General features: G+C 45.0%; 1 protein-coding gene across 2 annotated transcripts in view; it reads right to left on the bottom strand.

Moving 5' to 3' along the window:
• Positions 1-25767, bottom strand: part of PGAP1 (post-GPI attachment to proteins inositol deacylase 1) — a 484659-nt gene extending 458892 nt beyond the window's left edge. For both annotated transcript variants that reach the window (XM_077448710.1, XM_077448711.1), the window contains exon 1: positions 25499-25767. In XM_077448710.1, the coding sequence (XP_077304836.1) occupies positions 25499-25630 (132 nt within the window). In that variant the 5' untranslated portion in view covers positions 25631-25767. The remainder of the gene's footprint in view (positions 1-25498) is intronic.
• Positions 25768-27029: the final 1262 nt, after the last annotated feature.

Below are 27029 nucleotides of genomic sequence, written 5' to 3'. Positions count from 1 at the left end.
GGCATCATGGCTCTCCTCGCTGCCGGCGCTGTGATTGGCCAAGCATGTGGGGTCACAGTGCATGCGTGGCCAATCATGAGCCAGCAATGCACTGCGCCATCGCAGTGCATTGTGGGCCGTGAGCGCCACACGAATTTGGTGCGAACGGCCCATAACGTTCGGAATTCGCCGAACGGGCGAACAGCCGATGTTCGACTCGAACGCGAAGCTCATCCCTACTCTGGGCATGTCTCTGGGCCTTCATCCCTTCTAATCTATCCCATGTATCCTCTGTGTTCTCTGGACATGTCTCTGGGCCTCCATCCCTTCTAATCTAACAGGGGAACTCTGCGAACCCTGATGCAAAGGGCAATGCTGCAGACCCTGATGTAAGTGGGAACTCTGATGTAAATGGGAATGCAGTGGACTCTGATATAAGGTGGTCTCTGGTGACCAGAGCACCCCTTACATCAGAGTTCCTCCTTAGATCATGCTCTGTAGCATTTTCCTTTGCCTTGGGGAAGATTCCTGCGGACTCTGATGTAAAGGGGAATGCCGGGAAATGTTATGGGGGGGGGGGGGGGGGGGGGAACTCTGGTGACCAGACACCACCTTCCGCAGAGTGAATACACTAGGAGGGGGGGGGGGGGGTGTTACTGAGATGATGGGAAACCTTTATATATATGAGTGCCCTCTTGTCACTGACCTCCTCTCCAGTGCAGCGTGCAGGGCTCAGTTAGACGGCTCCAGGTTGGTGGTTCTGGTTTTTATTCTATAGTCTCTTCTCCACAGTCCATACACATCTGACTCCTCGCGTAATCCCAATCCTGGCGGTGCTCTCACTCTTGATTCCTCTCCAGATTCCCCCTAAGAGACTGCAGACACGTTAAAAGACAAGAGATAGTCAGAGATTGCAGACAGGACACAGGAGGTGCCTAGAGGCTACAGACATGGTACAAGAGGGGGGTCAGAACATGTGCACAGGATACAGGAGGCAGTCAGTGGATGTGAAAATGGTACAGGGGGTGGTCAGAGTATGCAGACATGTAGGGGGAGCAAACAGGGGTTCCCCGTGTAAGTTTTGGACACAGAGGGATCAGTCATGTAGGGGGGATCACACAGTGGGGTGAAGTCCTTATAAGAGCTGTCACAGGAGGGCCCTCACACAGGACACATGGCTGGCAGGGCAGTGAGGTTGGCGCACACAGGGTGATCAGGTTCCTGTTCTTAGGGGAGGTGGGGGTCCTGATCCCCAGGGCAGATGGGGTCCCCAGGAGAGAAGGGGGTCCCTGTCCTCAGGGGGGGGGGGGGGGGGGGGAAGGTTTCCCTGTCCTCAGGGGGGAGAAGGGGGTCCCTGTTCTGGGGAAAGATGGAGTGGGATATGGGATGGTCTCACTTACCATGACATGCAGGTCCCTCATTTATGCCCGTCTGGGCTCCCTCCAGCAGCACAGATGGGTGATCAGCATATCCCCAGGGAGCACAGCTACGGCTTGACAATCTGACAGCAATTGATGGGTACAGTGGCTGTGTTTGATAGCACAGTGGCGGCAATTTATGGGCACAGTGGTTGCGTTTGAAGGGCACAGTGAGCCAGAGTTTGCTGGGCACGGTGAGGCGGTGTTCGCTGGGCACAGTGAGGCAGCGATTTCTAGTCAGTGAGGTGGTGTTTGCCGCATTGTGCCCCAAACGCACACACTGTCCCCAAACGCAGGCATTGTGCCCCAAACGCAGGCATTGTGCCCCAAACGCAGGCATTGTGCCCCAAACGCAGGCATTGTGCCCCAAACGCAGGCATTGTGCCCCAAACGCAGGCATTGTGCCCATATTCTGCTGATTTAATACACTGCATATTCTGATTTAAAAAATACTATACATATTGGTGCTGCCGATGATATAATAAAGCCATCGCCTGCCTGAGTATCAATTTTCATCACCAATAAGAATGTGCTTAAGTGCATAATTTTTCTGATCAGTAAACAAAGATCCCGCGCATGCGCGATTGCTGTTAATAGCAGCTGAAGCCATAATTTTTCTTCACCATAAACAAACATCCAGCGATTCAGGGGCATGTTAGTGGGGTGGGCGGGGCTGCTGCTGACGTTCTAAGCATCTGTTCAGCTCCGCCCGCCCACCAGCAAGTCTCTGTGTATAATTTTTAACCACCGCTTAAAGATCTTGCGCATGCGCCGTTAATATCACGGACTTGGCGCATGCGCAGTAAAGGCCCGCCGTCAGCTGTTACAGTGACGGAGCCGCACCGGAAGTGACGGGGGGTGAGCGAATTTCACAGGTCGCAGGAAATTTTACCACACCGGGACTGGGGCTGCAAGTGTGACTGTAGTCGGATGGTGCCTCGCAGCTGGCCACTGCAGCTGGTGTGCTTTACACCATCCTACCCGGAACAACCAAAGGGACCGGAAGTTGTGTGAAGTAATGTGACGTACATTTCGTTATTGCATCATCAGGAAGCATGATGATGTAATAACGAAACGAACATTGAGGCGGTACTTGGTCATGTTACTTAACGCAACTTACAGTTGTTTATACACTACTTGTGTATATTCACCCATGGCACATTGCACTTTATTTGTATTTATAAATGATATTGTGCGGTTTAATTCACCAATTTATTTTGTTTTAGTGATCTACAGCGCCCTCTACACCACATCACATAATCCATGTCCTTAGTCCGCTTGTCTTCAACAAACTGTTTGCGGGCTCTCTTGTGCATCATCTTTAGAAGATGCTTCCTTCTAGAATGACAGCCATGCAGACCAAATTGATGCAGTGTGTGGCATATGGGCTGAGCACTGACAGGTTGACCCCACCCCTTCAACCTCTGCAGCAACTCTCAGAACTCGCATTTCTATTTCCCAAAGATAACCTCTGGATATATCGATGAACATGTATACCAAAAACTTCTTTGGTCGACCATGGCAAGGCCTGTTCTGAGTGCAACTTGTCCTGTTAAACCGCTGTATGGTCTTGGCCACTGTGCTGCAGCTCAGTTTTAGGGTCTTGGCAATCTTCTTATAGCCTAGGCCATCTTTATGTAGAGCAACATTTTTTTTTTTTATATTGTCCGAGTTCTTTGCCATGAGGTGCCATGTTGACCTTCCAGTGACTAGTATGCGATAACCCCAAAATTTAACAAGTCACATGACACCGGGGAGGGAAAATTGCTAGTTGGGGCCAATTTGGACAGTCACTTAGGGGTGTACTCACCTTTGCTGCCAGCAGTTTAGAGGGGACAGCAAATTTACACTGTTATACAAGCTGTACACTCACTTTACGATAGATAGACTGACCGCAGGTCAGCCTGAATTTGTAGGAGTCTCGCTCCATAAATATAAAAGGAGTTACTCCTTGGGACGCTACCGGAAGTGACGCAATCGAGTTCGAGGCTCGTTTATACCCCACATAAGAGAATTGTTTGTTTGTGAGTATTTGATCTGTTTGCTTGAATAAACTTCAATATTGTTTAAAAAGTACCAGTTACTTACCGGTAACTGTCTTTCTGGGAAATCTTCCAGGACGGCACACCTGAGAGATGAGAGGCTCCTCCCTACAGGAAACACAATCGACAGCTGTTTTAAGTCCCCACCCTTCCCCTTGATCCTCAGTTTGTAGAGAAGTAACTCCTGAACCAGGTTCACAAGGGAAATCATTCCTCATAGGTACTCACCTTCTAGTGTTCTAGAATTTTCCCTCCTCCAACGGGCGGGAAGTAGGCCTGCCGTCCTGGAAGATTTCCCAGAAAGACAGTTACCGGTAAGTAACTGGTACTTTTCTCAAGTCATCTTCCAGGACGGCACACCTGAGAGGATAAACAAGTACCTCAGGCCTACCTTAGGGTGGGGCCACTGCAAAACCCTCTTGGCGAACCTTGGCTCTGCAGTGAGCTTTACCTCCACTCCATACGCTCATATGCTTGATGAAGGCATGTTAGCTGGATCATGCGGCTGATCTGCAGGTCTGCTCCACAGATGTTCCTGCCTTTTCCGCTTCAGATGCAGTATCTAGGTGAAATGGGCTCTTAAAAATGGAATCAGAAAACATGTTAAACTTGTAGGTTAGCAATGTTGCCTATCTCACACATCTAACAACCATGGCCTATTATGCCTGTAGGTGCTACTTAGAACCACTAAAAAGATAAATAAGAGACCTGTGTAAGACAAGGACACTACATTAATCAATAAGAGGGCCTGTCTTAACACTATCCTGTTGAGGGAAATAAAACTGCTTCCCTTTTATCTTTATGTCAGCAAAAGACTAAAGGGAAGCCTACTTAAGGGAAATAGATTAACAGAAGCTTGAACCCTGGGTTTAAGGCATGCCCAATCTATGTCCTTACTTACGCCCGAGAGCCTTCTTCAGGAGATTAAAGTCCCTAGCAGGAGTAGACTACCCATATTGCTATGTCTAGTTTTGCTAAAAGGGCAAAATGAAGGCCATGCACCGAGCCGAAACCTATTCGATCGGGTATACATCTTTATACTTCATCCTCAGGCCCTAATACTCCTCTGAACAGAACTCTCCAAGTTCTTACTAAACAGGACGATTCATTATCCCAACAAATTCGAACCATCAATTTTCACTGCTGCCTTTCTGATAAGGCAGTAATACAGGACACAAAAACCTCACAGACCTTAATGCTGTATAAATCTGATGTGCAACAATAAAACACTATGAATAGAGATAGCACATCCATATTGAAATGATTTGTCATGCGACTCAACATGTCAAATCGCATGTTTAAACTCGGCAGCCATTGCTGTTAATAGCACTGTCTGAATCAACACAGCGCCACGCAAATCAGGACCATCAGACTTCACTGCTGCCTTTCTGATAAGTAACCAACAAGGCAGTAAAACAGGACACAAAGCCCCACAGACAGACCTCAATCTTGTGTATGTCTGATGTGCAACAATATAACCATTATGAGCAGAGATGTCACCAGACACAATGATGTGCATTTCTGCTGTGCAACACAAAACCAGAAAGTACAGACCACCTTCACTGTTGTATTTTTCTGATCTGTAGCCAAACAAAGCAGTACCTTTAGTATATAAAGGACAGCAAACAAGCTTCAGTGCAGTGCATTTCTGATGTACAGCAATATAGTCCTTATTAAGCAGAGATGTCACAAATCTCAATGTGTATTTCTGCTGTGCCACAAAAACATCCCAGCAAGCACAAACCTTCACTACTGAGGTCTACTGGTGTGCAGCCAATGAGGAGTCATGGTCTATCCCTTTATGAAATAACCAACAGGCAATTTATTTCATAGGCATAGCCTGGGCTGTAGATACTAAACCTTCACCACCAGAGAAGGAACAGATCCTAAAATGGTTGGACACCCTACTATTAGTAGTAGTTGTTGTCCTACCTTACCTCCATAGACTGAGCAAACGCTAGCCAGCACATATCCAGGTGGTGCTGATTAGCAACTAAAGTCTCAATGAGCCCAGCCCTAGAGACCAATTTAAGACCTCTCTAGAAGAAGTGGTTACCAGTTTAGCCTGGGAGGTAAATAGCTATCTGCAGGCTTCAAACAATCAATTATGTAGCTCTTGCATAGGTTTGCACAGAAAATCCTCAATTAAAAGGATGTAGGGAGCGATCTATGGTGAATCGCCTTTAGATCTGCCACTGAGTGGATTGTAGCCCAAACCAATAAAAAAAAGTTTCTTCTTACCTCCTACACTATAATATAAACACAGTGTAAAGGTGGAGTGGGAGGTTGGAGCTTGTGAAAGTTAACTATAGCAGGCAACCCCCAAAAGGAGGATCTGTGACAAGGGAACCCCTACTGTGCCACACAGTAGCTTGGTCTCTGCCCCTCCTTGAATGTTAGGTCAGCTTTTAAACATTGTGAAGCAACTTCAGATTCCTAGCAGCTGGGCTAATAGGGCCGGTAACCTAGTGCACCTGCTGACCAGGGGAGCTTCTGAATCCACCAACCACTGCCCAATTAATAACCTGTTCAGTGGTATACCTGGCCTGTAAGTAACTTTGTATCTACCAGGTCCCCTCTGTACGCTATATTCATCCCTACTAAATGTACCACAACTGGGCATGTAGGGAGAGGCTGGCAACCTACTGCTGCGATAACCACAGTGTCTCTGCTGTAAGAGGGAGCTGTGGCTGGTGGTTTTAGCAGTGGCGTCTGCGCTATTTGTATCCCGACCCCAAGTTCTGCACTGCACCAGTCAGTATATACACGGGGAAGGGGGAGCAATGGCCTACCTACCTTTCTCATCTGAAGTGGTTTAGGCACACTCGTTCCTCTGCACCACCTGTCCACCATACAGCTTCTCTGATGTAAGAGGGGCTGCAGCTGGTGTTTTTAGCAGAAGCTTAAGGGCTATTTGAATCCAGACCCCAGGTGAGATCTCAAATGCCCAGGAACCCTCTGGCTGGAATTGGGGATTTTGCAGCTAAATTCCCACGGCAAAAGGAAAGTAAAGTACTCACCGTTGTCGTCTTCCTCTTTTTGCCACAGCCAGCGGGCTTGCTTTTCCATCCTTATGGTCCACACGCAAGGAGGATAGCCGCCAAAGTGCTTCCCCCCCCCCCCAACTGCTGTCCCCATAGGGAGGTGCCAGGTTAGGCTGTGTCCTGCACTGTACCAGTCAGTCTATATACATGGGGGGGGGGGGCAATGCCTTCCATTCCTCATTCCCATCTTCATATCTGAGGTGGTTAAGGCAGACATCCACCGTAGTAAACTGGTGCCTCCTCGCTCTAGAGAAAGGAGGATGTGGGCGCCTGCTCCTACTGACTCACAGCCTTCCCTCCTGGGTAAGAACGCCGCTGCCATTTTCCCGAAGTTTGAAAATGACGCGGTGCTTGTTGCCACGCCCTCTCCGGCAGCCCACGCGAGCTACCGGGGACCCAGGAGTCGGGGACAAGATCCCCCTGGAAAGAACCGATGGCCAGCACCCCTGTCTGAACAGCCACCTGTACAGGTAAGGAGGGGGAGACAGGATAATGGCCCCTGAAGTTCTGGGTACACCACTGTACCCAGGGTCCTTCAGCTCTCAGGGGGGCTCTTCCAATTTCTGCTGCCCGACCTGAGGAAAAGATAGGGGAACCCCCCAGGAAGGACAAGAATATCCTACCAGACCCAGAGGCTTCCCAGGCTTGTGGTCCGGCTCCCAGGGGGAGACCACCAGCCCCAGGCTTGGGGTCATTTGGAAAAAAACAAACAGTTTCGCTGTGTAGGGAGAAACACAATCAAAAACTGAGGATCAAGGGGAAGGGTGGGGACTTAAAACAGCTGTCGATTGATTGTGTTTCCTGTAGGGAGGAGCCTCTCATCTCTCAGGTGTGCCGTCCTGGAAGATGACTTGAGAAAAATTACTACACTATGGGGCTCCCTTCCTCCTCATCTGTTTAACCCCTTACATAAACACCAACCGCCGAGGTACCCCCCCCACGCTGAGTACTGCTGAGCGATTATATAAAGAGACCAACACGGCGCAATAGGCAGGAAACGTCAGGATCTGGGGACACAGGAACGGGACCTCGAGGGATAAAGACCACCAGGAACCCTGAGGATACATATATTATATGCTGTTACCTTACAGCTGTAAGGTAAGGGGACACCCATATTTCGACTACACAGGACCATGTGGGATATATTCACCACTACCACCACTGATTATATTGCTACTTTATAGTGCACATATATCCAAACACCAGCACTGTATGCGATTTCCTTGATATATGCGATTTGATATAATCGCCACCGGTTGTCACACAAGTTGAATGGACACATTCTGCCAAATGTCATTGTTCAATTTGTATAATTTTTTTCTTTTGTTTATATAGTTTTCAAGTATTGTGTACAGCCTTTTTTTGGATTATTTCTAGAGGGATTTTTTTCCCTTCCTTCAACACTAATATTGTTTATGTGTTTTTTTGATTTTCTGCCACTTTTTGCACAATTGCATTATTGAGCTGTTCACTGTATTGATATTTTTTGTATGGTAGAAGACACCCGCACGTATTTACTTTTTATAACCTTTCCTTGGCACTTTATGCGATTCTTGTCAGTCACAACCAACCACTCTTTGCACTATTGATTCGAGTTAGTGACTGCTTTATGTATACTGTTTTTTACTTTATGGTGTAGTAGATATTTCCACGGACCCATTTACCGTCTAGCACTGGCACTTTTATGCGACTTTGTCAGCTTTAACAAATCGCATTGGGAATCACTATATATTTTGTTGACTGTTTTATGTAAATTATTTAATTCACTTTATGATGTAGTAGATATCTTCACGGACCTATTTATTGTCCAGCACTATCACTTTATGCGACTTTGTTAATTCTAACAAATCGCATTGGGAATCACTAGCTTTAACTATTGGAATTTTTCTTTATGCTTATACATCCACTTGATCCTTATTCTAAATACTACTACGTTATAGCAGTGAGGGTTCCTCACCATTCCCTCACAAAACACGCATATCGGTTTCTCATATACCATCTTTTTAGTCTGGGCGGTAGTACATTTATCACCCAACAATCTTAGTGCCTATAGAATTTATTAGCCTTTCAGGCTAAACTTCTCATAGTACTGCGCATCACTACTCTTTTGCCTTCTTCGCTCCATAAATACCTTCCCTGAACCCACTCATCTTGTCACCAGTTCCTCATCGCTGACACTGCCACAAGGTTTTTCCTACACTGTGGTAGTTTGTATAAGTTCTACGAAAAACTAGATTGTTTGCCGAATTGGTCATGGGTTTCGTTAATTCATAAATTGTTGCCATCAAATCGTTCCGATCCTGGTACATTTTTGTATCACTGGGTTCTGTTCAGCATGTTATGTAAATGTATTTTTCCAAAGGGATTGCCTCATCTGTCTTTTCCATACTGTCAATTTATACTTTCATTTAAATCTGCACATAAAATACAGTTCAGCCATGCTACTACAATCCCACCCTCCCTGTGATGGCAACTAGGGGATCTCCAGTTGAGTGTGACCACCTGGGACATAAGAGGGTCAAGAATCTAGCCCTGTCAACTTTGTCTATATGAAACAGTTGTGACAATTGTGCTGCTATGTAGTACATGTTAAGGTCAGGTAGAGCTGTCCCTCCCAGGTCCCATTTTGATGAGGTTAATCCTCCCCATAACAACAGCCTAGCCTATATCTGGGTCTTGTGCTTAAGCATCTCTAAGGCATACTCGCCTCAATTTATCCACCCGTTCATTATCTCACCCGCGTGAAATTTACCAAGGCTGCCGACCATCATCTGCATATATTCTTTCAGGTTTTCTTTAATCCATATTATACCTTTATTCTTTCCCTTTAACAACAATGTAACAAAAGTGAAAAACCCTTTTTATTCTTATGGGACTTTTTATTGGGACTATCTGGAAGACGTACGTTAGCAATAAACATTTTTAAGCGCATTTATCCTGCCAATCATTGATAATGGTTTATATCTTATATGTCTAAAGAAGTCTCTAATCTTATTAAGGGTCGGGACATAGTTGGCTGCATACGCAGATGCTTTTAGCTTCACTCCCAGGTACCCCAACTCCCCCTCACACCAAGGGAAAGGTAGTGACACCTGAAGTGCCTGTTCCTTTTCCGTTACTGTAATGCATCTAAAACTGAAATTTTGAACATTAATCTTAAAGTTTGTCAACTTTCCATATCTGTTCAGTTCCTTCATTATATTAGGTATTGTAATCCTAGGATCTGAAACATAGAATAACACATCATCCGCGTATGCGGCCACCTTATATTCCTCTTTACCCATCTTAATCCCTCTTATATTCCCGTTTTTCCTAATTGCAGCCAATAGGGGTTCAAGAGCTAGTACAAAGAGCATCGGGGACAGGGGGCATCCCTGTCTCGTTCAATTATGCAACTCTAAGGCCGGAGACAGGCTTCCATTTATTTCTATTTTTGCTGTTGGGTGATGGTAAAAGGCCATGATCCACCTCATCATTCTATCCTTTATTCCCAGATGTCTCAGTGTGCCCCTCATGAAGCCCCAGTCGACCCTGTCAAAGGCCTTCACAGCGTCTTGACAAAAGGATGACTGGGGCTCCCCTCCCTCCAGCTTCATGTATCAATAATAAAGATTTAAGACAATTTTCCTTCTCTTCCCTCTCTGTAACAAAGCCCACCTGATCGCTAGAGATCCAATACGGCAATAAAACGTAACCTTTCTACTATGACTTTTGCAAAGATCTTAATGTCGGTAATCAGCAGAGATATTGGCCTGTAGCTCTCTGGGGCCAAAGGATCTTTACTTTCCTTCAATATTAAGGCGACATACGCCATCAAGGCCTCTTCCCTTAAATTTTCTCCCTCTGCAAGTGTGTTCATATAATCGCATAGCCGAGGCACCAAGATCTTTGCAAACTTCCTATAATACATGATAGAATACCCATCAGGGCCCGGGCTTTTCCCAGTTGGCATCTCCCTAACTGCTCTTAGAACTTCTTCTTGCGTTATTGGTGCCTCTAGGAGATCCAGTTCCTCCCCAGGAGGACCTGCAAAATCAAGTTCCTCGAGGTATCCCCTAACATCTTACTGATTTCTTCCCTTTTCTTCTTGACCCACATTATAGAGCCGACTATAGAAACTGAACAACTTTGGCTATTTCCGGGGACGAATGTCTAATTTTAGCTATAAAAAAGGAAGCCTTCTTTTTTTCCCTTTACTACCCTCACCAACCATTTCCCAGATTTATTTCCCTCTTGGCATCTCTTTTTGTCTACTATATGGAAAGACCGTTTCCTTTCCTGCTCCATCAATTCTCTCAGCTCTTTTATTCCTCAACTCCAACCTCTGGGATCCCCCTTAGGTCTTGTCTGTTGCTCCAATTTATGCATTTCCTTCTGTAGATCCCCCATTTCCTTCCTTTTCTTTTTTTTTTTTTCCCAGTCCCGATACTTATCAAGATACCCCTTATGTAGGCTTCATGGGCCTCCCATATAATACCTCTGGGGATATCTGGTGTCTCATTCCTGAGAAAAAATTCCTCTAGCTCCTGCTCCATTTTCTTTTCTACCTCTAAATCTTGGATCAGGGAGTCATTGATCTTCCACATCCCACCTTTAAAGCACTCTGTAGTTATTTCTATCTGCATTATAACAGGAGCATGATCTGATAGGGTCATCGGCTTTATTCCCACCTCTTTAAGCTGAGGGAGCATTTGATGTTCTAATACAGGGGTTGACAAATTTGCTTGGAATCTAGGAGCCAAGTCCGTGATGGCGATCTGGACCTGTCCCTGGCCTGACATGGAGACGAGTGAGGGGAAGATAGCCCCCAGCCCCTCACCTGTCTCCAAGTCATTGCCCATAGCTATTAGAGGGACATTTTATTTGTTTTATTTTTTTTAAATTGCATTTTAGTGTAAATATGAGATGCGAGGTCTCTCTGACCCCAGATCTCATATATAAGAGGACCTGTCATGCTTTTTTCTATTACAAAGGATTTTTACATTCCTTGTAATAGGAATAAAAGTGACACATTTTTTTTTTTTTAAAAGAACAGTGAAAAAAAAAAAATAAAAGTTAAAATAAGAAATAAAAAAAAAAAAAAAAAAAAAAAATTTTAAAATGCGCCCTGTCCCGCCAAGCTTGCGTGCAGAAGCGAACGCATATATGAAAGCAATGTTCAAACCACACATGTGAGGTATCGCTGCGATCAGTAGAGTAAGAGCAATAATTCTAGCCCTAGACCTTCTCTAACTCAAAACGTGCAACCTGTAGAATTTTTTAAACGTCGCCTATGGAGATTTTAAAGGGTAAAAGTTTGTCGCCATTCCATGAGCGGGCGCAATTTTGAAGCATGACATGTTGGGTATCAATTTACTCGGCGTAACATTATCTTTCACAATATAAAAAAAAAAAAAATTGGGCTAACTTTACTGTTGTCTTATTTTTTATTTTTTTATTAAATAAATTATTTTTTCCCCCAAAAAAGTGCGCTTGTAAGTACGCTGTGCAAATATGGTGTGACAGACATTATTGCAACAACCACCATTTTACTCTCTAGGGTGTTAGAATAAAAAAGAAAAAAAAAAAAAAGTAATTATATACACACACACACACACACGTGTATATATGTATGTAATGTTTAGGTGTTCTAAGTAAATGGAAGGAGATCTATTAGCATTAATGGTTGTAATTCCAACAGCCACCACAAGAGGGCGCCAGATTCCAGAAGGAAATAGCTAGCATCACAGAAGGCCTCAAAGCCGGGGGCTCAATTACCGGCCGCCGGCGGCGCGGCCCGACGCAATCACGCTGGGGGGGTCCACGGAGACAGGATACCCCCAGCTGTGCTGCCCCAGGCGCCAGTCGCTAATTCTAGTCGCCAATGCGACCTGGCGCCCGGGTTTTGTCGAGCCCTGTTCTAATAACACATAATCAATTCTGGAATATGTCCCATGTACTGCCGAATAGAACGTATAATCTAATACCCGGGTGTCTAACCCTCCAGGCATCTATCAATTGTTGCTCTAATAGCAGATGCTTCAGTCCATTTTGTTTTGCCACAGAGTCATGGGGAAACGCCCGTATAAAGTCCCTCCGAGGCTCAACACTCAGACTGAAGTCTCCCGCCACTACTAATTTCCCCCTTTTAAACTCTGCTAGCTTACTCAGTTTTCCTCAGGAACCTGTCTGTATTTCTATTTGGTGCATAAATATTTACAATGGTACATTCCGAATAGAATAATTTCCCTCTCATAAAAAAAAAAAAAAAAAAAAAAAAAAAAAAAGAAGTGTACCTTCCCTCTAGATCTGCTATTTGCTCCTCCAACTCAAAAGTTACTCTTCTGTCAAACCCTATTGCTACGCCCCTAGCATAGCTTGACGTGGAGTCCCCATAAAACCAGTTAGGGAATTGCCAAGAGCCAAGTCTCCCTCCTATTCCATGTACTATGTGTGTCTCCTGCAGACATATCACATTTGCCCCATAATCCCGTAGCTCTCTGCTAGCCATAAATCTTTTCTTAACATTATTTATTCCCCTTACATTGTATGATATTACGTTTAACAGTCATTTAATACCCGAGAGCCGCCCACCCCCTCCTCCGCCCTTCTCACCCCCCTGAGGGCCCCAATATGGGGTCTCCCCCTGAGGAGAGAATACAAACGGGGGAGGAGGAGGGAGATGAGCCCCACAAAAACCCGTTTAAGCCACCCCGTCTACCCTCCCCCTTCCCATCCCCCCGCCCCCTTGAACAAATTTCCTATTTGTTCCTTGCGTGGACCTGCCCACTCCTCTAGAAGACATGGGTCAAATCCCCGCTCCCTTGGGATAGCCTCTCCAGCAGCGGCAGACTGTGCCCCCCCCCCCGCCCACCTCTACCCAGGCCTTCCCCTCCTCCAACAGACAGCAGAAGGGGTGTCAATGTTTACAATCTATCCTTCCCCCTGCGGATCCACAGCCCCCCATGCCATCAAGACCCCCCTCGTCTACCTCCCTCCCCCGCCATCCTGGCAAGTCTGGCAGGGGAATATCCAATTTACTGCAAAAATCTGGGAGGTCCTCCGGAAATCGCAGAACTGCAGAGTGTCCATCCCTCCTGCCCCTCAGGCAGGCTGGGAATCCCCATTGATATGGTATGTTCAACACCTTCATTTGTTCTATGAAGGGCTTTAGGAGTTTTCTCCTTAAGGTCTCACCGGCTAAATCTGAGAATATCTGCAATTCAATCTCTTTAAACCTGATCTTTTCCAGGACCTTGGCTTTTTCCTCATAATAATGGAATCTCACTATTCCATCCCTTGGATTTTCATTCACCTGAGACTGATATCTTGTGATCCTATGCACTCTGTCCAATTTCAATATTTTCTCCTCCTCTCTCCCCAAAATATAATTGAACAGGTCCTTTATTGTTTTACTCAGGTCTTCAATCCTAACTGTCTGATTCCTCTTATCCTCAGATTCTTCCTTCTGCCTCTATTTTCCTGGTCTTCAATTTTATATAGTGCCGCTCTGTTTATTTTTTGGATAGATTCCATTTGAACCCTTGTACAGTATATTAAGCTTAGTGTAGTCAGTGGGTGTCTGAGTGATGTGTATGCCTAAATACTAAATACTTAATGCAGTCCACTCTTTGTAGGAGGAGCAGGGCCCGAGCTTGTGTAGTTGGGAAACTATTTGGGCTTTACCCCAATTAATTTTGAGTCCTGAAAATAAGCCAAAAAAAAAACAACATTCTATCACAGCCAAGGCTATGGGAAGTGGATCTGCAGATCCAGCGATATATAATAGGGTGTCATCAGCATAGGTGCCAATCTTCTCTGATGTGGGCCCCACATGTAGTCCTATGTCTGGTTTGGAGCGTAGTGCTAAAGATAGGGGTTCCACTGTATATAGCAGAGGGGACAAGGGGCATCCCTGGCGCATGCCTCTAGTAAGGGGAAACTGCTTGTAAGTCTACCCATTGGCTGTCACTTTAGCCACTGGACTCTGGAATAGCAGTTGGACCCATTTTATGAACTTGGGCCCCAAGCCAAACCTCTCCATGCAGGTGCACACAGAGTCAAACACCTTAGCAGTGTCCAATGCAACTGCCATTTAAAGCAGGACTGCAACATTGCAGTGGACAGATCAGACATTTGACACTTTTTTGGGAGCCAGTGACATTACTACAGTAATCAATGCTAAAATAGGATTTTTATAACAGCTTACCTGCAACATTTTCTTCAAGTACAGCACGGGACACAGAGCAGTATTTAATGAATGGGTTATATAGGCAACTTTAGGTGATGGACACACCCTAGACAGGAAGTTTAACTCCCTATATAACCCTTCCCCTTACGTGTACTAGAAGAGGGGGAGGGACCTCTGTGTCCCGTGATATACTTGAAGAAAAGGATTTTACAGGTAATGGTTATAAAAATCCTATTTTATTTTTTGTACATCGCAGGACATAGGAGGCACAGTATTTACTGAATGGGATGTCCCAGAGCAATGCTATCTGATGGGAGGGAGACAAACAAAAGTAGGGTGCAATCAGCCCTGAGGACCTATACTGCCGCTTGCAGCACAAACCTCATGCCTTCTCACATCCACCTGATAGAATCTGGTGAATGTACAGACTGAAGACCAAGTTGCGGCCTTGCAGATTTGAGCCATGGAGGCCTGGTGATGCACTTCCCATGAAGCACCAACAGCCCTGGTAGAGTGCGCTTTGATTTGAAAAGGTGGAACTTTCCTCTTGAAACCATAGGCTTGAATAAATTACTTGCTGAATCCACTTAGGAATAGTAGATTTTGACGCTGCCTGTCCTTTTCTAGGACCATCAGGCAACACAAAACATCAGTTTTCCTAACCTGAGCAGACGCCTCCAAATAGATTTTGACTGCTCTCATATCCAGGGAATGTAGTGACTTTTCTTACGTAAGGTTCCGTAAAAAATGAAGGCAGAACAATACCCTGGTTTAGATGAAAAGCCGAAACCAACTTCGGTAGAAATCTAGGATGAGGACGTAATACTACTCTATCCTTGTGAACGATTGAATATGGCTCATTACAAGAAAGCCGCCAATTCTGATACCCTTCTTGCAGAGAAATGGCTACCAGAAAAACTAGCTTCCTTGTCAAAAGGACCAGGGGAATATGTCATATCGCCTCAAAAAGGCTTTTTCTGTAATGCCAACAGAACCAAATTCAATTTCCAAGGGTTCAGGGGTGCTTTAACCAGATTAAGCTGCGTTACCCTCTGTATAAATCCTCGGACCAAAGAGTGCGAAGCAAGTGTACATTGAAACAATACCGATAAAGCCAAGATCTGGCCATTGATAGTACTCAAGGCCAGCTTCATCTCTAACCCCATTTGCAGAAAAGCAACGATTCTGCCTCTGACATACTTTCTAGGATGCCAACACCTAGATTCACACCAGGAAACATATGCCTTCCAGACTCTATAATAAATTACTCTGGAAGCTGGCTTCCTTGCAATTAATCAAGGTAGACATCACTGAGCCTGAAAGGCTGCAATTCTTCGGAATGTGGGCTTCAATAGCCAAACCGTTAAATTTAGCGTTTGTAAGGTAGGATGGAACACTGGTCCCTGCAATAGCAGGTCTGGACGTAGTGGTAGGGTCAAAGGGGGCCCTACCGCCATCTTTATTATTTCTGCATACCAAGATCTTTTGGGCCAGGCTGGGGCCCACCAGAAGCACCAACTTCTTTTCCTGCAAAGAAGTTGTGGTAGCAGCAGAATAGGAGGGAATGCATAAATCAGTGAGAACTGATCCCACGGGGTCACCAACGCATCTGTCACGCATGCAAGTGTATCCCTTGTTCTTGACACAAAATTGTTGAACTGGAACACAAACAGATCCACCCCGGAATGAAGATTGCAGATATGCACAGCACGTGCTTTTCTGCCAATGGTTAGGATCCTGGTACCCCTTTGTGATGGATATAAGCCACTGCTGTGGCATTACGGGTGCAACCAATCAAAAAAAAAAAAATATTATATATATATATATATATATATATATATATAAAAGTAATACAAACAATTCATCAAGATAAATCTGAGAATATCCGCATTAAAACAGCGCTCTGTAGAAAGTCCTTTACAGAAATAGCAATGTACGAGCAATCACTAAAAAGTTCTTAATGTGCAGATAAGGTGTCTATAGTGATCTAATCAGCATTGCACGGTGATCAAAGTGCTGTCGACCTTTCTTCCACCATAAACCGGGAGTGCGTCACCACATGCGATGCGTACCCCCTAGGGGGTTAAACTCACCAGACACTGCTGAAAACACAAGCCTTAAGGAGTAGTCACTTCCTTGAGTATGGTAATATATCACCTTAGCGTTGCAGTTCCAAACAGTCCTCCAAGTTTGTCATAAAAATAAAACAAAGTGTGCACATAGCATAATACTGTTTTATTTTTTAAAAGGTTCGCACAAAATAATAAAATCACCCATTTAAATATCTGCGTACATTGTTTAAAACATCATCAGCATTTCAAAATTGTGTACTTCACCGATTATTCAGATCCCCGAGCCATCCACAAGTGTTCCTCTGTGTACACTGTGCATCACTTCCTGGTCTGTGGTCAGCGGTGGAGCGCACACCTCACTTCCGGTAGCGTCGTGTAGGCCACGCCCTGACGCGTTTCGTCACTTCCGACTTCAACAGACGCCCTCTGTTGAAGTCGGAAGTGACGAAACGCGTCAGGGCGTGGCCTACACGACGCTACCGGAAGTGAGGTGTGCGCTCCACCGCTGACCACAGACCAGGAAGTGATGCACAGTGTACACAGAGGAACACTTGTGGATGGCTCGGGGATCTGAATAATCGGTGAAGTACACAATTTTGAAATGCTGATGATGTTTTAAACAATGTACGCAGATATTTAAATGGGTGATTTTATTATTTTGTGCGAACCTTTTAAAAAATAAAACAGTATTATGCTATGTGCACACTTTGTTTTATTTTTATGACAAACTTGGAGGACTGTTTGGAACTGCAACGCTAAGGTGATATATTACCATACTCAAGGAAGTGACTACTCCTTAAGGCTTGTGTTTTCAGCAGTGTCTGGTGAGTTTAACCCCCTAGGGGGTACGCATCGCATGTGGTGACGCACTCCCGGTTTATGGTGGAAGAAAGGTCGACAGCACTTTGATCACCGTGCAATGCTGATTAGATCACTATAGACACCTTATCTGCACATTAAGAACTTTTTAGTGATTGCTCGTACATTGCTATTTCTGTAAAGGACTTTCTACAGAGCGCTGTTTTAATGCGGATATTCTCAGATTTATCTTGATGAATTGTTTGTATTACTTTTTTATGTATTTGTATGTTAATTTTTTAACGGCTGCTATTTTTGTCCGGACTGTTAGGTTTTAATATACTTAGCAGTCATTATTTAGTTTACTGTGGTTTTATAAGTATTATTATTGCAGGCATCTGCATATAGTAAAATCTTTGTTTTTATATATGTGGGTGCACCATATAGATTGGTGCATATACATATATATATATATTGAGGGAGTGTGTGAAGGTCTTAGTTTGGCGCAGAGAGGTATATGATAGGCCGGTTTTAAAATATACCCTTTTTGTTTTGGTGCATATTATATATATATATATACATATACATATACATATACATATACATATACATATACACACACATATACACACACACACACATATACACACACACACATATACACACACACACACATATACACACACATATACACACACACATATACACACACACACACATATATATATACACACACGGATCAGCAAATAGTTGAATTTGTAAAGACCTGTGAAAATTACACCACCATATAGTCCCCACTGCAATATCCACATCATCTCCCCCACCGTAATAATGGTGGAGCATGAAGGGATGGCTGTGACTGCAATTGTCACAGAGCAGCGCTGTGGGTACTACAGATCCAGCCCACATCGCTGCTGCCATCCGATCTCTCCTCTCCACTGTACAGAGCAGTACACAGAGGGGAGAGAGAAACCGACATGTCATTTGACGGAGCAATCACATTGTAAATGCCCGCCGGGTGTACAAAGATGGCCGCTGCTCCGGAGCTTTTCAAAGGCCGAGGCAGCAGAGTGCTCCGCGGATCGCAGGGTGTGCCGATCTGAACAGGGTGACCCGTTTGGATCACGGATCTGTGGCGGTCTGTTGCACCCCTATGTGGCATTGTTAGATTGGATCCTGACAGGACAACTCTGCAACCTGAATGTCCAGGCCTTTAGGGCTAGGTACACTGTCCAAATCTCTAGATGTTGATGGGTAAGGTCCTCTCGGATTTGGACCAGTTCCCTTGGACAGTTGTCTCTTCCAGAACTGCTCCCCAACCCGAAAGGCTGGCATCTGTTTTTACCACCTTCCAGGTAACTGGTAAGATGGATTTTCCCGGGTACCAACTAGGGTCGAAAACAAATAAAAAAATCGATAGCTAATCGATTACTGTTTTCATACTCGATCAGTCAGTAACATAATGGGGTTAAAAAAATAAAAATCTAATTAGCCCTTTATAGTACAAAAAGCAAATCGCTACTGTAAATATTACTTTCACTGTTCCACAGTAAAGAAAATAACCCCTTACAGCAGTGATTTGCTCTTTGTACTATAAAAAGGGTTCATTTTAGTTTTTTTAACCCCATTCATTTACTAAATGTCTTAGGCCTGGTTCATATCTATGCGTTTTTTACAGAAACGCATGTTCACATCTATGCTTTTTTTAGAAGCTGCGTATTTGGAAAGGGTCAAGGACTTTTTTTCACAAAAAACAAAACACTCAAATCGCAGCAAAATCACATTTGCAAAAAACAAAACACGCACAGAACAAAGCACAGCAGAAACAGATCAAAAGCAAACTGCATAGGTGTGCACTGAACCTTATGCTGGCCACACGGATCAATTTTCAGATGAGAATATTCATACATTCCCCGAGTGAAAGAATGTGGTTTAAAAATTTCAATTGCTTTTACATTCATTTTAAAACAGAATGTTAATTTCTGAACGAAAACCACACACACTGTCTAAAAATTCCTTTGACCAAGAAGTTTTCTATTTCTAAATTTTCCTGTCACTGTGGTTGAAAACAAATGTCGATTTGACCCCACTATTAAAAAAAAAAAAAAAAAAAAAAAAAAAGAAAACCCTAATAGATTATGAAAATGATTGTTAGTTGCAGCCCTAGTACCAACCACCAACTGAGGCTCTAACCCACTATTGGCGACAAAAGCATTGGAAAATCTAGCGTCTGGACTTATTCCAGGCAGACAGGATATTTCTGATGAGCAGGAAAAATAGGTACATGCAGGTAAGCATACTTGATGCCAGAAGTTCTCCTCCTTGTAGGTTGGAGACTACTGAGCAGATAGATTCCATGCGTAAAGTTCGAATTTTTAAGAACCGGTTTAGATCTTTGAGATCTAGAATGGGTCCGACATCTACATTTGGTTTTGGCACGGTAAAAAGGTTTGACTAAAACCACAAATCCTGCTCTTCCATGGGAACCACTATGATCACTTTTTACGATAAAAGTCGGTCTAACGCTTGAAGGAGAGACTTTCTCTGGGCCTTTGAGGACATTTGATCTGAGGAAATGAGGAGATGGGAATTCTCGAAACTCTAGTTTGTAACCTATAGTTATTGTGGAGACCACCCATCTGTCATGAAAATCCTCCTGCCAGACCTTTGAGAACTGTAGCAGTCTCCCCCCCCCCCACCTCAAACGAGCGGGGGTACCCCTTCATAAAGAGGCTTTAGCATTGTCTTGTAGGTTTCCTCCCCCAGAACTTCTTTTGTCCCTGGGGTTTTTACCTCTTGAACCTGACGGTGGAGGCATATTCCCCTGACACTGGAGAAAAAGCAAGTTTAAATGAGGGACGTTTACTCCTTTTCTTCGCTGGCAAAAGGGTACTTTTCCCAAGTTGAAATCTTTTGGATATAATTGTCCAAATCATTCCCAAACAGCCTTACACCACAAAAGGGAAAACCAGCCAGGAGATTTTTGCACGGCACTTCAACTGACCAAATTTTCAACCATAAGATGCTACGTATATGCACCAACCCAAGCGTAAGGCGAGATCTGAAGGATAGAATCTCTGAGTCAACTGCAAAATACAAAGCCGCTGGCAGCTCGGCTAACTCCTTGGGCCTGCTGTTCAGGGAAAACCTTGAGCACCTGTTTCAAGTGGTCTCTCGAGGATTGACATACCACAATTGCTGCCACTGCAGGTTGAGCTACTGAACCTGCCAAGGAAAAAAAAAAATGTTTAAACAGAAATTCCAACTTTTTATCGGTTGGATCCCTAAGCATTTGAGCATTAACAGGACAAATCAAACTTTTATGTACAGAGGATATAGCAGTATCAATTTCTGGTATACCCCACATCTTTGTAAATTTTTCCTCCATAGGATAAAAGTGTTGAAAACTTTAGGAGGGAACAAAAAAATTAAAAATAAAAGAAAAGTGTTTATCTGGGTGATCCCACTCAGAAGAAATAAGCTTTTCCCCAGCAATGAATGAACAGGAAAAGTATGCACAGCTTGAGGAGGCTTCAGTGAACCCAAAGAAGTGGGCTTTTCAACCGACTGTTACGGGTAACTTAAATGTGGAGTAGACCATTTCAGTAAGAGAATGCACCAGCAATTTCTCAGCCTGTGAAGCTGAAGAGGGTCCTTCCCCACTTGATGCCTCAGAAGAGGAGTCATCAGTCTCTTCCCAATACCCTGAGGGGGAATTAGTCTCCCCTTCCCCAGAGTTCCTGTTTGAGGGTCCTGGGTGGTAGAAGGGGACCCAATGCGTTTTCCACTTTGTGAAGATGAGATTAAGGCCACTAATCTTTCCTCCAATCCACTCATGGCTGAGGAAAAAAAAGCAAGTAATAGTAATTATATACAGTAATATAATATATACAGGGGCTGAAATGCCAGAAGCAGTTGCAGCCCCTAACCCTGGTGGCTCACTCAGACCAGCCTCCATAAGTCTTTCAGAGGCAGATGACATTGCAGGGGGGGGGGGGGTCAACAGAGCCTGAGGTAGAACCCTTTGAGCCCCTATTTTTTTTCAGGGTATTTGCACCGCCCCTTCTGCCTATAGTGCAGAGCACAAATGCACCCACTGCTGAGCAAAATAGTTCAGCAACTGCCGTTGCCATCAAGGCTCAGTCTGATGTAAACGCACCTGGGAATGCCTGTGTCACACACACGTTCCATCCATCTGCTCTGTGTCCCTCCTTTAGCTGTGTGCACCTACATAGCTATGCATAGCCCACGCTGTGAGCATTGAACCACGCCGACCTGATTTTTTATTTATTAATTTATTTTTAATAAAGAAGGGGGACCGGTTTCCCACGCGAGCAGGGGCTCCGATCGGGCCGCATGTGGAGGGGGAGGCTGGGGTAGAGGAGAGAGATGGGCAGGTGGATGGAGAGCCGCGGTGAGAAGGAGAAACCCCACAAAAATTCCTTAGGAATCTCCTTTACATTATCTGGCTGAAGGGTTCTGTGGTAAACCAAACAGACCTAATCTTCACGACTCACGGTGGGCTCTGTTAAAAAAACCTTCAGGAACCAGGGCCCCTTGTTATCGGGGGATGCACGCTCCTGGGCCTGTAGAGCACCCCACCAGGAAAATATGGCTGAAGAAAACCAAACACTGGATCCCAGGGTCCAGCGCTCTAAAAAGAGAACCATTACAGGCAGAACCTTGTTTCTGCTGACACGAGGCTCGGGTACTATTCAATTCGGCCTGGAAAAGACACTTTGAATGGATCCGGTGGCATAGCTCCAGCAGAGTTCAGCACAGCACATCCTTCCTCGTGACCAAACACCTCAGACACTGGCGAAAAACTGAGGTACTCCTAGAAAGGGGAGGGGTTATATAGGGAGTGGACTTCCTGTCTTAGGGTGTGCCAGTGTCCATCACCTAAAAAGTTGCCTATATAACCAATTCAGTAAATACTGTGGCTCTGTGTCATGCGATGTACAATAAATATGCACGGTTATTGTACTAATGACACTGACAGCGAAGGGGTTAACATCAGGGATGATCAAGGGTTTAAATGGTTTAAGCGTGTTCCCTGCAGGGGTTTTCTAACTGTATGGGGGATGGGCTGCCTGGGGGAATACACAGATCAGTTTACACAGGCAGATCCCCATTCTGTCACTGCGGAGAACAATCGCGGGTGGCCAGCGGACAGTCTGCCCCAACTGCTGATTTGCTGCCCCGTGGATGGGCACGCATGTACCCACAATATAGAGCTCCCGTACAATGACGGTGACTCACGGGAATGAGCCGAAAACCCCCAGTACGATGGCGGCTGATGGTTAAGGAACCAGCAGCTGTTGCCATCCTTAACCAATAAACAACATGCTTGTTAAGAAGCGGGCAGCCACCGCATCCTTAACAACCAATGAGTCATCAGCCTGTTCCCTGCGGACATCTAAAAAAAAAAAAAAGTTTCCCCCCCCCCCCCCCCCCAAACACCATTTGCCAGCAATACAAGTGGAAAAAAAATAATATTAATAAAAAGTTGTGAGGTCCCCCCTGGAAACCATTCCAGACCAATATTGAAGGGAATCCCCATGGCAAAATAAACACCCCCCCCACACACACACACACACCATTAAGACAGTTTGACAATTCCTTTATTATACATTTATAGTTTGTTTTTTTGTTTTTATATCCCCCAGTGTAGATCCATAGTAAATCATGACACCTTCCTTCAACAGACGACCCGAAAAATATAAAATTATTAATATATATATATAAAAATAATAAATAAAAAAAAAAAAGGACAACAAATGGGGAAATAAGGTTTGTTTTTCATGAAGCCTCCTGCCGTCTGACTGTTCTTAAATAACCAAGGGATTGGGGCCACCTGTTGACATCAAGGGGTGATCCCACTCCCTTGTGACATCATCAGCCAGGGGCATGCTGGGTTGATGGCTTCACAAGGGGGCAGGCTCATCCAGAGATGTCACCGGATGGCCCCACCCCTTAGATATTTAAGAACAGTCAGACGGAAGAGCTAGCAGACTGTGGGAGTCCCCAGTGTGAGCGACGGGCATTTTAAATAAAAGTCTTGTCAAAAAAAAAAAAAAAAAAAAAACAAACACACACACACACACACACACACACACTTTTTGACATTTGGGATCAAATGTTACACGCCTGTAAATTTAGTTTTTGGCCTCAGAAAAGTAAAGGTTCTGAGGGTTAGTTGTGTAGATAGGCCTTAACACGTCTGGCCAGGCTGTCTTTGGAAGTTCTGCCTGGTCATGTGGACGGCGAGGTGCACATGAGAGGCTAGAACCAAGTCTGGTTGGATGTTTAGGTATCGGCCTTCTCTGAGACAATCAGTGGGAGCGCTGGGGCCCGCTGAGGAGTCTGGGGGGGGTACTTAAACAGGTGTGGGTCACGTGTTCGGAGTTCCGGAGTTGTTCGAGGGACCCGTATGGTCTGGTCTGGTTCCAGGACTGGGGTAGCCCCGTGAAATGTCCCGATCACGGGGTGTTAGACCCCCCGCAACATGTTCCTGTCAGTGGCCCCTGATAGACCTGCCTGGTCTGGGGTGGGGATCCGTCCCCGAGTCTCGGAACCCGCGGGCCGGAGGCGCAGTAACTGAGGGATGATTCAAAGTGTCCGGGTGTGCTTTCGGCTTGGAGGGACACCGCAACTCGTGGAAGTGACCCGGGGGAGGACTCTTCGGAGGAGGGCCGGCAAGTGGCATTCTGAGAAGTGCCTGGTTACTGAGTTGAGAAGGACATTGATGAATTCACACTTTTCTAGTACCAGAAAGGAGATGGGAGATGTTCCAGGTACAGAGGAAAAAGGTTCCTATTCACACTTAGTTATTTGTTCAAGTCGAGTCAACGTGCTGACTGCCATGATCTCTGGCTAGAGATCTGTTCAGCTTTGAAGTATCCAGCTGCGAGTGGCTACTCTCTGGTTGGAAATAGAGACTTTGCTAGACCTACAGTTCAAGGTGCTCAAGTTTTTCACCTGTGCCCTCTGTTCCCTAAGAGACTGTGTTAATTGAGAGTTCTACTGCAAAATAAAACCCTTTTGAAAGGACTCCATCTGTGTCAGTGTACAAGTCATTGGGTATCAACCCTGGGAACCCCTAGAAGTGGAAGAGCAGGCCAGGAGAAGGTAACCGGTAAGCCCATTAAGTCAAGGCTGCCCTGCAACGGTTTATGGCCGCCACACACACACACAAAATGTGCCCCACTACTCACATAGGGGGGTCCCGGATAAGCACCCCGTGAAAAGGACAAGATGCTTTGTGGGGGGGGGGGGCAGAGCACCCTCCAACGTTTAGGGCACATGGCCTGTTATGGCTCGGGGGGGGGGGGGGAGACAATCGCTCATCCCCTTCCTTTCTTGACCTGCCAGGCTGCATGCTCGGATAAGGGTCTGGTATATGGCATGGGGGGTTCCCTTCAAAATCCACACCAGACTCGAAGTGCCTGGTATGGATTTGAGTGGGCTGGGATGATACGACATCCATATCTCTCGCTCTCTCTAAAATTCTGGCAATTTCTTTTCCCCACTGACAGCTTACGAGTTATCAGTTGCTAAGGATGTGGGTGGCCGCCGGCTCCTTAACTATTTAACATTAAGAAATACACCGGCTGCTGACAGGTGTTAAATTAGCGCATGTGCTCACTACTAAAATACCGCAGGACTTCATAAAATAAGCCATGCTATTTTTTTTTTAGTGAACGCTGAAAAAAAAAAAAATAAATAAATAAAAAAAAAAAAAAATTATTGAAAAACGCTGTGGGTTGTCTTCCCACATACTCAGATGTTGCAAGATACTGCCTTGGGAACGGAGCCCAATGTCACATAACATGCAGACATTTGTTTTCTCCTGTATTATAGTGCAGCCAATATTATAGACCAGACAAGATAATATGATGTAGAACATTTCCCACCCCCCCCCTCACACACACGCCCATTAGTTTACTACATGTATGGAGTGAGTGCAGCTTACCTGATACTCAGGATACTCGAACATATAAGTCATGCTGCACCTGTTCCTCTCATAGGCGAAGAATACATCTCTGACCCCTAAGGCTACTATTAGCAGCAATATGCCATTGAACAGGGCGCTCGCTATCTTCATATTGTCCTATTGTACGGAAGCCCTTGTATGAATGTACACACAATCAATGAGAAGAGAACACTACTCCCTGTGATAGCATGCACACTGTCATCCTCAGCACTGCCCTGACTTCTACACACCGCACACACTCACACACACAAGCCGCACCTTTACTTCCTGGAGCGCATGCAACGAGCTCATTCATTGGAAGCTGTTCTTCTTTAGTGATTGGCTGATGGAGCGCGCCTGTTCATTGGCTGTTGTAGAAACGGTTGTTGGAATTTTGCAAAGAAGCGTGCTGCTCGGTGCTGTATCTGACATGTATAATGCTTGGACGTACTTGAAGCACCTCTTTGGCTGCTGGTTTTATTATTTCTTTTTAGAAGTGTAGAGACCCTGCATTAAAGTAGAGCTTGGTGATTTTTACCTACAGGTAAGTAGTGACGGCTGGTGAAGTTTTAAATGGACATTTTTTTAAAAATAAACATGGCATACTTGCCTCCACTGTGCAGCTCTCTTGCACACAGTGGCCCCGAACATCCTCTTCTGGGGTCCCCGGCGGCTCCTCCCCACATCAGATAACACTGGAGTCAAGCCATCAGACTTTTGCAAATCAGTGGTCTTGCTATCAGACCATTTTTTTTGGATATTCAACACAGAAAAACGAAATATAACATAATGTATGTGTGACAGCTCTGTGTAATCATTATTTTATGTATACATCACCCGCTCTAACATTTACAATATGGTATAGAGAGGGTGATGTAATATATAAAATGATTACACAGAGCTATCACACATACATTATGTTATATTTAGTTTTTCTGTGTTTTATATCCAACCAAAAAAAATTTGTCTGATAGCAAGACCACTGATTTGCAACTGTCTGATGGCTTGACTCCAACCAGATAACCCCCTAGGAGAAGTGCTCTCCCTTGGGGTTATCCATAGATTCCAAATGCAGGACTCAGCCCTGGCGCCCACTTCATTGGATTTGATGGACAGCAGGGGGAGCCAATGGCTACGCTGCTATCAATCTATCCAATCAAGAGCCGAGAACCCCTTGCAGAGAGAGCGCGTGTCCCTGTGGGACAAGTTCAAGGGTTCAGGTACATAAAGAGGGGCCGGTCATAGACAGGTGTTTTTTCACCTTAATGCATTACAGGGAAAATACACGAACCTTTAAGATTGGGGGGTGCCAGACCCCACCTACCCTTTTTGACCCCTCACACTTCTCATAAGTTCCACACCTTATAGAATCCACCCACTCCGTCCCCTGTAGTACATCATATACCAGGCTGTACATTATACACCAGGCTCTGTACATCATATAACAGGCTGTACATTATACACCGGGCTCTGTACATATACCAGGCTATAGATTATACACAGGGCTCTGTACATCATATACCAGGCTCTA

This window comes from Lithobates pipiens, unplaced genomic scaffold, assembly GCF_037356315.1.
Source record: "Lithobates pipiens isolate NorthernLeopardFrog02 unplaced genomic scaffold, aLitPip1_a1.2 Scaffold_22, whole genome shotgun sequence".
Taxonomy (NCBI): Eukaryota; Metazoa; Chordata; class Amphibia; order Anura; family Ranidae; genus Lithobates; species Lithobates pipiens.
This window is presented reverse-complemented; position numbering and strand designations above follow the sequence as displayed.